Source organism: Mesoplodon mirus (assembly GCF_964341445.2).
Source record: "Mesoplodon mirus genome assembly, contig: HAP1_SCAFFOLD_1610, whole genome shotgun sequence".
NCBI classification, from domain to species: domain Eukaryota; kingdom Metazoa; phylum Chordata; class Mammalia; order Artiodactyla; family Ziphiidae; genus Mesoplodon; species Mesoplodon mirus.
Genome location: NW_028294599.1, coordinates 51,039 through 64,631, shown reverse-complemented (window position 1 = coordinate 64,631; position 13,593 = coordinate 51,039). Strand labels below are relative to the sequence as shown.

Below are 13,593 nucleotides of genomic sequence, written 5' to 3'. Positions count from 1 at the left end.
CGCTAGGTTGTGTCTGCGGAAGAGGAATGAGGTATACTTCCTTCTAGAGTGCCCCTTTATCAGACTAGAAGATCAACCTGATATATTGTGTGAAATCACGTGTGATTAGGAGGCACTCTTCCTTGCGGTTCATGTTTGAGTTTTTGAAATTAATCCAAAATGCCTCAAGAACTTTGCGTGTCGATATGCTAGTTTCTTGCTCAAGAATATTAACCTTAACATCAAAATCCTCTCCGTTGTGTCTTTGTGTCCTATGCGTGCCTAGTGGAGTACTCGTTTTGCTTTTAAATTTTCCATCTAGGTGTTCTTCTATGCGGCCACAAAGAGGTCTTCCCGTTTCGCCAATATATTCGTCTCCGCAAGTTTGCAAGAAATCAGGTACACTGTACCTGAGATCATGCAATCACCGTCTCTGCCCTGAGGGCAAATGCAAAATAATATAATAAATAAATATAAATAAATAAAATAATGTAATACAAATACAAAATATTATACATTACATGTTTTACACATACATTACATGGACGATGCAAAATTTTTAATAACACCAGTTATTTATCTGTAAAAAGTGAACTACCAAAGTAGGAAAGTACTAGTAAGTTTTCTAAGGTGTGTGTACTTTTCATTTTAAGCTTATTTCACTTTAAAACATTCATCATGCCATCTTATTGTGTCATTGGCCTTTTATATCAAGAAAGTGATTTGGATGTCCGATGGCAAATCTCCATTTTGCTGACGTATGACAATGTGACAATTCATTGTGACAGCTTTCTACCAGTACATCTCACATAAGAGATCCAAGAACAAAACCAAGTTCTTCAGAATTCACAAGTTATTCAGGATGTACTGAATTTTAGTGCAGATGTAGTGCATTCCATAATGATGTACTTTATGTACGAATTTCTAAATAAGAGAAGGCATTTGTACACCGATAGTGTTGGTATACAAGTATTCCTTTGGCTGAGGAATTACTGCATAGAAGGACCTATCTTATGGGCTGTATTATAATATCGCATATATGTATGTTCTCGAACAGTAAGGGTCTAAACCAGCAATAAAAATTGGTGGTAATAAAGAATTAATAATTGTTTCCAAACAGAAAATCTTCTCACCCCTAATGTCTGAACAGTCTGAAGAAGAATTCTCAAAGAACTGCAATGATGCTGTTATGTATCCAAATTATTTCCAATAATTTCACTGTCGTGAAAAGAAACACAGTAAGTTAGAACATTTATCATTACTGATTTATTATTACATCATAGTGAAAAGCTGTCCTAAGGTAATGAACCTCAATATCTAAACAAGGGAATATCTGCGTTTTCTCATTCGCCATAATCTGTAGTGTATATTCTCTTAAAAAGCAATACACTCTTGTCCCAAATTGAGCTGCTCTAAATGGAGGTTTTTTATAAATTATTAGGAGAGAGAACAGTTTTCGAAGAGCTATTCCGGACATACGATTTACGTCGAATTTTCTTTTCTAGTGATTTCAAGAAGTGCGGTAAGAAAACCTCTGGGAATCTTTCAAGGGGTGTATACCGATTTTGGTACACATGGCGTTTTTGTGTTAAGGAAGCGAACCGAAAAGCTATATTCTAGGCAGCAGAATCCATTCAATTTATTCATTAAATTTCATAGAGTACTATTAAAAATTAGGAATTGATAACACATTAGAAGTGATACTGTTCAGCAAAAGAAAGTATTGGTTCGATCATACACGAGGACCATTAAGCCTATCATCCCTCCGGAGTCGGGTTGGAGAATTGGTACCAGACTTGTTCAGGACCAATTGGCTTCTTCAAATCCGCATAACTGGCGACTACTTAAGGTTGAACAACAATTGTTTAATTTTCAATTATGAAGTAGTATAAGTATCAATATCCTTCATATTTTTACCCAGATGTCTCTTTAGTAAATTCCAGAAGATTACACTTTCCTAACCATTTAACAACATAATAACCTTACTGGTTCAATGCGGCACCAGACCAACGAAGCCCTTAAACCTTGAATTTGGTTTGTAACATTGTTGTCGAGCAGTTCGTCTGTTAACAAATCGGAAGATTCAAATCGCTGCTCTCATGAAAACAATCTCAGGTGATAAAATAACGATGGATTGTAGACGATTTATTTATAAAGGTCATAATTTACTTTTAAAATGATATAATCCTGATCAAACACAACATGGCTACTCTGAAAAAAGGAACAGTTGGAATCTACTAATTCTACCAACGAGACACTTTTCTTTTGTTCGCATAGCATTTTGACGTCTTGAAATCGACGATTTTCCTGAAAACGTTTTCAGCAGCGGTCTAGTTTTTAAACACTTCTTAGTAGTAGTAGCTTTCGAGATTCCTGCGAAAAAATGGTAATCGGTTAGCCAGAGATCCGATGTGAAATGATTCGTATGTGAGGGTTACGTAAATCTATTAGTCGAGAATCTACAGCGTTACAGGTACCAGATTTTGTCGAGGATTTTTGTACAAAATAATTGACTGTTTCTGGTTGCCCTTTTTAAAATGTGTGGCAAATTTGATCTAATTGTCCAAAGCCATATAACATGGATCTAAAAAGCGACAATGTTGCTAATTTCAAAACAATTTCCACGTAAATTAGTTCTTTTATTAAGGCTAGCAAACGGATAAAAAGAATCGCGAAGAAATACCTTTCTAATATGTATCCACCCTACACACATAAATTAGTTGGGCATTTTAGATTCTTTCGAGTTTTTTCTTCGTTTCATTAAACCACAATATTATTTGACATCGGTCTCATCCTATGCACACTTTGGTTTTTTTATGTTTTTTTTTTCATCGATATTTCCGTTTTCTTGCCAAGTACGATAGATTGTTGTGGTTTTTGTTATTATTTGAAAAATAAAGGACAATCAATCAGTGCTGATCAGTATCGCGCTATGCATTCGACTTCATCAAGCATTGTAGAGATTAATAAATGCATATATTTGCCAATAAAATGACTTTCGGTGGCCTACCGATCTATCACGTCAGTGTGTTTATCCTCTCAACCAAGTCTCGTACCAATATACCGATTCCAGCGGAATGGAAGGTTTAGTGTGCCTGGGTACGAGATCGAACCAAGGATTGTTGGAAAGCGTATTGCAGGCCACCTCTAACTACTACGCTACACGCGCACCATTAGAATTAAAACCAGGTGTATTGCAAATGCCATTTGAACACTTTCAACTATAGCAACACTCCACGAAAGTAGTGTATTGTAACCATTCAGGATTCTTTTTGAGATCAATTGAGAATTGTAGAACTATTTTATAATTTTCTGCGTTATTCGTTTCCATCTACACATGAGACTCTACCTATCTTTATTCATTTATTCACAGATAGGTCAGTGACTCCGTCATTGATTGCCAAATAAAATCATTACAAAATTCTTTCTGGTTGAAAGCCACAAGCCATATGACGTCTTACTTTCAAAGGAAAGGATCCTAGATAGTCGATCTCGCGCACGCTCCTCCTCCTTAGGTTGCAAAAGAATTCTTCATCAGTACTGTCCGATACGCTTGTTGAGTGTTCTCTACAATTTTTACACGAAGATTACCCTCTTCTGCATATCGTGAACTTTGAGTCACAACAACAGCAATCAGGATTCCGTCATGAAACCTGTTGTATGGACCACATCCAGGCCGTATTCAGGACCATAAGAGTATGTCGACAGCATCATTTGCCTCTTGAATTCACTTTTTTCAAATATGACATTACATTAAACGCATTTCCAGCGTTGGAACGAAATGTATCACAAAAACACAGCTTTTATATCACCCTCTAACCATACATCGTGAAAGAGATCCAGAGATCGAAATAAGAAATTAGAAAATCTCTAGTTAAATATAAGATTTGATCCCATCTATTGCAGCGTTTGGTCAGGAACAGCTACTTTGTAAGTAGATTTCTCGTGAAAAGTGTCTTCTGGTTGAAGGCTCCTCTCAAACGATGTTGAATAGCTCGAGGCCAATGATTGCCTTAGGCGAACTAGCTGGGAGCAAACCTACAAATAATACAGCTATGAAAACCAGACATTGCGAAAAATTACCGACTCACATATATAGTAGACATCCTCAGCTTCTGATCGAAAAGTCGCACGTCCTCTTTGGTAATGGGATGGTCTTCAGGAGGGCAGAATGATAACTCTTCACCAAGAAAAGCATCCGTAAAACGAATCCCTTCACACAGATGTGAAATGTCTTTCAATTTCTCGAAACTAAAACTTCGTGAGCTATAAAAAATACAAGTAAGAAATATGTACAAAACTATTCTGAAATGACAGAGATACCTTTAAGAAAGTAAAAAATAGTGAAACGTAAGGATATGAAAACACCATATTCATGTCTCAAAAAAGAAGAATGAGGAGAAAGTAAATCAACCATCTTAGTCGTTGACGAGTGCGTTCTTCTCCCCAATATATCATCACTTGAAGCTCACTAGCTGTTGGCTGTTGCTACAACAAAACTACTTTAAATGGATCTAATAAGTTTCGAAATCAAAAGGGAGTACAGAAATACAGGTATGCAAAAACGCCTACTGCTGTTGACGCAGTAGAGACAATTGAGTTCATTGAAGATATGGGAGAATGGAGACGTATGGAAACCAGCTTAAAAAGGCTAAAATAACTGTAGGCGATATTAAGCGCGTCAAAATTTTTTGAAAAGTTAGATGAGCGTTACGATAAATTTTTCTTCAGGATAAAATCATAATTATAAGTTTTAAGTGAATTTTGTTTACGACCACATATCTAAATGTGTTACTACAGAGGACATTTAAATGAAAATAAAAACAAGACGTAAGCAAAATAAATAACAGTGAATATCCTTTCCTTAGAGTCACCACGATCTATCACAATTCCAGGAGCTGGACGAATATCAGCAGGAATGTGTTCCAGAGCGCCAGATTCTGTAGTGGATAAAACGACTACACGGGAAAGCGCTCGTCTAAAGTTCAAGTTTTATAATGAATCATATAAGATATAATCACATACAATGCTCTTCCAATAGCTTCTGAATCAACAACGGTTGTTAGTAACAAACCGGTTTCCTGAGTTTGTCAACGAAAATGAGAAAGTTGATTCATGAGAAGACTGTAAGATATAAGTTCCATTTCGTGAAATACGTAGGTCATCTCTGGCCTTCACTGTAACAACTGCAGCTCCACCCAGTCCTCGAACCGGCATCTTAAAAGAAATAATACTTTATGTAGAAGTGTATTAGAAAAGTAGAAAGAAAAATTAAGAGTTTATTTCAGCTGAAAGTAACCATAAAAATGAAATTAACACCATTGAAGTTACACAACAAAGATTTAAGAAAAGAAAAGAAACAATGAAACATTATCTATAAATAAAAGCTTATAAGAAAAAAAAGAATACCCTATAGTTCACTTGAGGTCCACCTCCTCCCTCCACCGCAATCAGAAGATTTGTATAGAATCGAGCATTCTGAGACGGGGAAAATTCAATTCGAAGCGGAACAGTACGACGTGCATCCAGAAGTAAGATTTGGCTGTCCAAGAGCTGCAACCAATATGGTCGTTCTTCATTAGAGCATTGAATAGTGATAGGAAAGATTTTAGAAAATAACTAGTGTACAGTAAAAGGTGGTCCAGAATGACTGAGCTTCGCCCTTATTTGAAGAGAGGTATCTGTACGATTGGTAACATCAACGTTCGAAACAGCTGTATCTCCAATAGCTACGAAACCGAACGCTACTTCGAGTTGAGGGATATAAAGCACAGACCTAAATCTCAATTTTCAGAAAATAAAGCTGTCATAAAATTCTTATTGGTAAGTGAAAAAAAACCTCCGCGTCGGATTAGAAGTCAGTTGTGAAAAGCATGGAACCATAGCGTTTGTAGATAAAGAGCTAGATGATCTTGCAGAGGAATGCGGTCGAGAGCTCAACTAAAGATATATTCGTCAACTTCATTCACTCGCACGTCATTAGGTTGTATGGGGCATACGAAAGAAGTGAATAACGACCAAAAACAGCTACGAGCCGCTCTCTGGGGAACTTAGCAAACCTATTAGTTGCCTTACCGACATTTGAAGAGTATACGTGGACTTACTTCTTCAATCTCTGAAGTGTCTCACCACTTCTTCCCAATCATAGAATCAACCAGTATACACAGAATCAAGAATGATTATGACTAATGTATGTTGTGTGCAAACCATCCCAGCACAACAGATATAGGAATTATATCTTTGATCATAAAAAATACATAGTTGGTTTTGGCTTACATTTACTCACAAACAGCAATAGGACGCAACATATAGTACTATGCAGCTAACGGAGTGAAGTGTCATCATAGAGATATGCGTACAATTAGCAAAATATGTATGAAAAACAGCTTGAATAGCTAATAAACAAGCAAACAACAGCACGGAAGTTGATGAGAGCGAACACAAAAATTTATACACAAATACTAATTGTTTACTTATTATACATAGAGTGCTTGCTAATTAGATCCTACTTGCCTAGCTTTCCCTTTATTGATTTCGTAGCCTTATAACCCTAATCCAAGGATGGAAAATGGATTGTATACGGGGTTTGAATGCAACTTTACAATCATTCTTCTATTCATTATAAATGGCCCAGAAAGATATCAGAGAGACAGAATAAGATGCAAGAGAGCTTTAAGGTGAACATTGGGATGGCTGACAATAATGATTGTGGCTTAAGCCACCCAGTTGTAGTTGCAACTTCAAAAGATTTGTACGTTTGTATTTTATAGAATAACACACGCAAACGTCGCGATGCTCGAAAAGGATCACCACCAGGAACGAATATTGTAAGAGAAAGAGGAACTATTAAAATCATAAAAGCAAAAAAACCGCCTCACAACGCACCTCTCCCTCGCATGAAACCTTCCCTTGATTACAAGCAGCACCATGATCCATTTTCTAAAATGTATACATTAGGAAATAAAAAAAAGAAAATCAAAGAGAAACCGAGAAGGAAATAATATTCAAATGAATGTTGGCGGTACCATTCGCTTCGGAGTAGAGTCTTCACCATGTAAAGCATTTTGAGAGGTGAATTTTTAGCCAGATATATTTCCAGTTCGTCTTGATCTAATCTCTTTTTTAACCCACCTAAGACAACGTGTACAACGTCTAAATTTTTGTGTCAAGCCCATGGAACAACGTATAATTTCTCATCTCTCACGCAACGAATAATATGTGACTCATGATTTTCACTGTAGTTTCGCAATAGCCCGCCCCTTATTTGTGTATTCGGCTCTACAATTTGGCTTATCTATTTAGTTTTCCATGTTTCTATTGAAATACGTTGCTGTCACCTTTGGCGGTCGATTTTGCAACACATGTAGTATATTTCTCCAATTTTATACAACATTTACAACTATCCACTTTAAAGAAAAGTATTTATCGCCTAGGAACCCTATAATAAACGAGGCTTGGCTCGATCTCGCGCTCCAAACAAACCGAACTCTCCATCCTTTGAGATCAGGAAAGTGGTTCCAAAAAAAAACATTACCTGGAAACATCGGTAGGCCACGCAAGATCGTATAGGGCAAATATTTTACCTGTTCGAGGCTCAGCGTAATAGATTGTAAATCCCAAAGTTATTGACCAACGCCAAAAACTCTACCCTCTTATAAATTCAGTACTACAACTATGATTCTTAAAAGAGATTTCAAATGAAAAACAACCAATTGCTGGTAATAACTGGATGTTCCACGGATTTCCACTCACTGAGGTTTTTCCTCACTGATGGATCTCGAGCCGGTTAGTCGTGAGGCTACGTGGCGCGTCCCCAGGTGGCGGATAGGGGGTCAAACGCGAACCAAAAGCGACCTTGTGCTTCCCAGAGCAGCAGGTGGATCAAAGGGATGAACACTCTTTTTCTGCTGCGCAGATCTGGCAGTGCAAATTGTATTCTACAAGTCAATTCGGCCAAAAGCCTGCAAGCAAGTGACTAGGAAGTACATGGGAGGCGGTTAGGAGTCCTGTCCACTCAACTCCAATGAACTCTGGGAAAGACTGGCAAGCTACTCATTAGTATATTCAGCCCCCATGGTTAGAGCCCGGCAAGCTACCCCGTGGGTACAAAAGATGCCAAACAGAGTAAAATAAATGAGAGTCATTCCCCTGACCACGAAAGAGCCCCCGATAAGGCAGCGTTGGGTAGGACGAGTACGGAGAGGCTGCTACAATCTCAGGGCTATCTGGGCTACCTAAATGTGATAGGACTAAGGTGACGATCTGTACCTACAACGCAAGATCGCTTGCATCTGAGTCCGCTGTTGAGGACTTGCTGATGCAGGCCAGAAAGATCAGATACGACGACATCGGACTGGCTGAGACGAGGAGACATCATTCCTTTAACGCCGTTTATGATCCTGGAAAAGAACTCTTCCTTGGAACATGCGACAATAGAGGAGTTGGAGGCGTTGGTGTCCTCGTGTACTCGTGAACACGAGTTTGGCCATGAACATCGAATCGTTTAAACAACTAACAACCCGAATCGGACGGTTAAGGTTGAAGAGATGTGGGCCTATGCCGGCTCTAATTATCTACGTCGTCTACGCAGCTACCTCAAGCTACGACGAATATGAGGTCGAAGCGTTTTATATGGACTTGGAGAAGTTCTACAGAGAAGATCATACCTCCTTCAAAGTCATAATTGGCGACTTCAACGCTAAGATTGGACCGAACAGGGAGAGAGGCTATCCGAGATTATCATGACGACCAAGACAATCCATGGTAACTCACAGTTCCAAAAGCCCCTCTCTCAACGCTGGACGTGGGAATCCCCCAATGGAGAGTACCATAGTGAAATAGACCACATCATAGTAAACCGAAGATTTTGCATAACCGATTTGGGTGTGCAAATGCACTGGCTCGTCTCTTCACAGGCTACCTGTCAGAATGCAAGGTTCCAAACAATGGAAGACCAGCAAAACCGTGTTGTTGTACAAAAAGGGAGACCTCCACGACATTGGCAACTATCGCCCAATCTGCCTGCTGTCCGTCGTAAATAAACTCTTTACTAGAGTCATTCTCAACAGGATGGACAGAACATTGGACGAGGTACAGCCATGCGAGGAAGCAGGGTTCCGAAAAGGATTCAGTACAATAGACCACATACACACAATAACGAGGCTCATCGAACTATCACGAGAGTATAAAAGACCGCTCTGTCTCACTTTCATCGACTTGAGGAAAGCCTTTGACTCCGTTGAGACAGAAGCGGTTATAGAAGCTCTGGGAAACCAGGGCGTCGCTACCCAAACACCACTCCTTCGTGAGCTATAGAAGAATTTCACGAATAGAATACCGTATCGCCATTTTACAACGCAATTAAAATGAACGTAAAGAGGGGTGTTCGACAAGGCGACACAATGTCGCCAAAACTTTTCACATCGAGCCTCGAAGACGTTATGCGAAAATTGGAATAGGACAATGAAAGAGTGAAAAATGATGGTCGGCAACTACACCATCTTCGCTTTGCTGATGATATCGTCCTTATAACATCAAACATCAGTCAGGCGGAACGAATGCTTGCCGACATTGACCGAGTATGTGGAAGTATTGGTCTTCGACTATACATGACGAAAACGGTATTCATGAAAACGGATCGGTCTCAAAGGCCCCATTTAAGCTCAACGGAACAAATATCTCCGAATGCAACAGTTATGTGTACCTAGAAGAACTCGAGAACTCAACATGATGAATGACGTAGCTCCATAGCTGAGCAGGAGGAAGAGAGCAGCTTAGGGAGCTTTTAAGAGCATCGAGGATGTAGTGAAGAGGATGAAGAACACTCGACTCCGTGCCCACATTTTTGACTCAACGATGCTTCCTGCATTAACATACGCATCAGAGACCTGATCGCTACGTAGGCAGGATGAAAGAACACTCAGCGAAAGGGCGATGCTAGGAGTGTCGCGTGTCACGCAAGTGAGAGAGGGAATACGAAGCTCGGACCTACGTCAACGATCGAAAATTAGAGACGCCGTCCTTTACGCCAAAATGTCAAAAATAAGGTGGGCCGGGCACGTGATGCGACGAAATGGCAACCGATGGACAAGAGCCGCCACGGATTGGATTCCTCGGGATGTCAAGCGCACAACAGGAAGACCACCGACCCGATTCTTCAGAGTTCTTTACAAACACGCTGAACGAATGGTATGATGCTCAACGTGTCCCTAGAGCGAGCAGAACCCTTTGGACCACTCTTGCACGCGACAGGGACAGATGGAGGAATTACTAGCGCCCGCTTGATTCAATCGAAGATCAACGGGAATACAGGTGATACAGTTGAACTGGATGTTAAATTGTATGTTCAAATAAACGCTTGTGTTATGTCGGCCGAAGAGAACTGAACTTTTTCGAATTGTTCAACGAGTGTAAAAAATACAATTCATAAGCCACAGAAACATCCAGTGTTTCTCATATGCGAAGAAAGTAAAGAGAGGTACATAGAAGGACAAAGATGACTTCAGTGGTGGAGCAATATGATGCATCACGACACTTGGATTATCGAGAACAGATTTTGCAATGGACTGCAGCTTCTGGGAGAATGAACAGAACTTTAAGAATTTTTGGAGTACTTCTAATATCTCGTTGTGAAAGCAAAATGGCTTGGGCAGGCGACGAATCAGAATCGAGGGTACCAACATCTTTTGAAGAGATGAACATATTTATTAGACTGTGCCTTCACATAACAACTGTTAACACTATTAAGAGGAATTCCAAACTTCGCTTATGTATTCCATCCTCTTGAATCCCAAATCCCATCAAGAGATAAATTTGAAAATCTGTCTTACTTAGCTTACAATGAAAGTAGAACTGGAGACTTTTAAAATGTCTTCTAAACAATATGCGAATTGCTAACTTTGCTTCAGTAGAGAAAATTTCCTGTTTGAAAACCTCTCTAGGACGCTGGAAAGATTGCACAAGCTCAAAGAGTTTTCAAATTGGTGAGTAGAAGCTCCTTAGGTAAAGGATTAACTATTCGGCTTTGATTAGACCATGAAGGAAGTGGCATGTGGTCGATTCCATCAACCATCATAGGAATGATTGAATGCGTATCTGGCCTATACACTAGCCAAAGGTGGCCCAATGATGTTTCAAGTTAGTGCTTTTATCCTTCCAAACAAGTTTTAACCAACTCGTCATCCACGGAGAGATGAAGGCATGGTGACCTTAGATGAAGGGATCGAACCTTTGTTCGATACAGTGCATATTGCAAATTCACCTCTAATCACTGCTCTACACCAGCCCCTCCTGAGGTTATATATATGTATATATATTATAAATATATAAATGTTATATGTATATATGTTTGTATATATGTTTGTTTGTATGTATATATACATATATACAAACTCCACAAGTATATATATAAATGGTATACCAAAAGGTTCAAAAGTTGATGGCAAAACGTTTAGGTTATACGAGTTGTTACGATAGAGTCGAGTATCTCTAATGTCTTCAATGATAAAACATATGGAATCATAATAATAAGCTGGTACTCTTAGTTTCCTTCTTCTTAGAACAGTTCCGTCGCGAAAAGAACTAACCCGTTTGCAAAAAAATTTTGCAAACTTTAATTTGTACAAAATAAGCTTCTCAGGCGACGCGTGATATAACGTCTGCATCGGGAAGCTGTATAGATTAAATATATGGAGAAGAGCAATAAAAAAGTAGTGGGTGGGCGAGCAAAATAAAGAGCTGAAAGGAAAATGAATCATGCTAAATAGAACGATAGCAAAATAAAGTCAAAGAACAACCGTCAATGTGGCAGAAACCTTTGAAACCATTTCATTGTCAGGAACAATTGTCTTATTCATATCTGTAGTTTTATCCTGAACAGAATATGTTAGCCTTGAAAATAAATCAGGAAGACAGCCTTTACAGAAACACTTGAAACTTAACCTACCAAAGCATTTTCTGCCACAGCGAATCCAGCCTAAACTACAAATATATTGCGCAATGTTATTGCGGCAACTATAAAAGACAGCTCCTACCATGATTCCACCACTGCTACATGATTTAGTGGAAGAGAGATTACGCGAGGTACACGGCAATGATGGTTTACTTAAATAGAGCAGTGTGAATGCACCTTTTTTTACTAATTAAGATATATGCACTGACATATATGAAACCGGAGGCGCAAAAAGGTGATTATGAGCTTTTCGTGGCTTCACTCGACTTTTTCTATGCTCTTCCAACACCTTCATTAACGATTCTGTGGAAGCACCAGAGGGTTGTTTCTGAAAAATTTTTCGTTTTAATTCTGGAAAGGTGTCCGACTAATAAGAAACATTTTCATAAACGGGTTAAAAGATTCGACATTAGAGATAATTCCACCGTTCTTCCAAGAACTCAAACACCGCGATCTCTTTTTTAACGAATAAATAACTGAGAAAAACTATGCTGTTTTTCATGCCAGGGTTATCAATGTTTCGCAAGAATTTACTAACCTAACTTATGTGTAATAGTCACTTTTAAATATACTTCTTGCTTAAGTTAAGACAATAAATACTCGTTTCAGAATTTTTGATTATCGAAGATACACTCTTCGTTAGGATCAAAGGTATACCTTTAAAACCTCTTGAATTGTCCTTATACTTAAATGAAGCGATCCCGTGGTTTCCGCAACAGAGTGCTCATCAAGTGTAGATGAAGCTAAAAAGAAAAAACAACTCTATACACATAAAAGGAACCCGAACTAAAGCCAATTTTTCCATGTAAATTATCTTCAGGCAGGATCAGAGATATACCATGGAATTCTTTAGCAAGATCATGATGTCGAGATGTAGCTTTGGCTATTAAGGCTGAAAAACATATATATGTATATATACACATATATGTATATATATGCATATATATATGTATATACACATGTATGTACGTGTGCATACGTATATATATATATATATATATATATATATATATATGTAAAAGAGTGAATATGCAGTGGATGGCTATAGAATTAATATGAAAATGCAGTAACACACAAATAGGAGTGCTCGTTTGTACGACTCCTGAAGATGAAACAGAAGGGTTTGTCGGTTCGTTGGTAACATACGATGAATCCAGAATCCGCTTGGGAGTACTCCAACTATGACTCAAATTAAGCTGAAATTTGAACGCCTCAGGAAGCTTAAAACATACAGTAACAGTTCCAAGAAAGTTCTTAATCACTTTTTGCATGTCTAATAGCATGTGATCGTAGTCTTTATTGGTAACATCACTCGTTATGTTTTCCTTGTTTACGATGTTCTGACAAAACATTTTAGTACTAACGGAAACCTGGAACAAGATATTCAATCGTTTAATAATGATAGAACGAAATACTTGTGATTATACCAACCGCGCCGTTGTTGCTTTCTGAAGGTGCTTCATTAGCAGCATTCAAGCATGTTCCGTCAGATTTCAGGCAACAATCACCATTATCCTGCAGTAATATAGTTGATGAAACGAATAACTGAGAAAGTTTTAAAAGACATACCGGCACTGGAAGGCCTTGGGAAAATCTAGCCTTATTTGTTTTTTCGCACGAAGAATGATTAATAATGCTTGGCTCCCAACTATTCTCCTTCTCGA

At 38.6% G+C, this 13,593-nt stretch overlaps 1 protein-coding gene across 1 annotated transcript; it reads right to left on the bottom strand.

The window, feature by feature from the left end:
- Positions 1–5,101: 5,101 nt before the first annotated feature.
- LOC309798088 (uncharacterized protein) lies at positions 5,102–12,614 on the bottom strand. Its single transcript, XM_082646406.1, has 7 exons — positions 12,587–12,614; positions 12,139–12,257; positions 12,012–12,081; positions 11,924–11,953; positions 11,775–11,849; positions 6,865–6,918; positions 5,102–5,919 (listed from the first exon to the last, which is right to left on the bottom strand). The coding sequence occupies exons 2-7, from the start codon at positions 12,222–12,224 to the stop codon at positions 5,797–5,799; spliced, it is 438 nt and encodes a 145-aa protein (XP_082502532.1). The 5' UTR covers positions 12,225–12,257; positions 12,587–12,614; the 3' UTR covers positions 5,102–5,796.
- Between the last annotated feature and the right edge of the window lie 979 nt (positions 12,615–13,593).

What these genes read in the sequence shown, in the direction of transcription:
- LOC309798088 (XM_082646406.1), bottom strand. Translation starts at nt 12,224, where the DNA reads ATGAAGGTGTTGGAAGAGCATAGAAAAAGTCGAGTGAAGCCACGAAAA. An exon ending in CTGTGGCAGAAAATGCTTTG is followed by an intron (nt 11,850 to 11,923) that starts GTAGGTTAAGTT and finishes TATTCTGTTCAG; the next exon opens with GATAAAACTACAGATATGAA. An exon ending in AGGTTTCATGCGAGGGAGAG is followed by an intron (nt 5,920 to 6,864) that starts GTGCGTTGTGAG and finishes ATATATCTTTAG; the next exon opens with TTGAGCTCTCGACCGCATTC.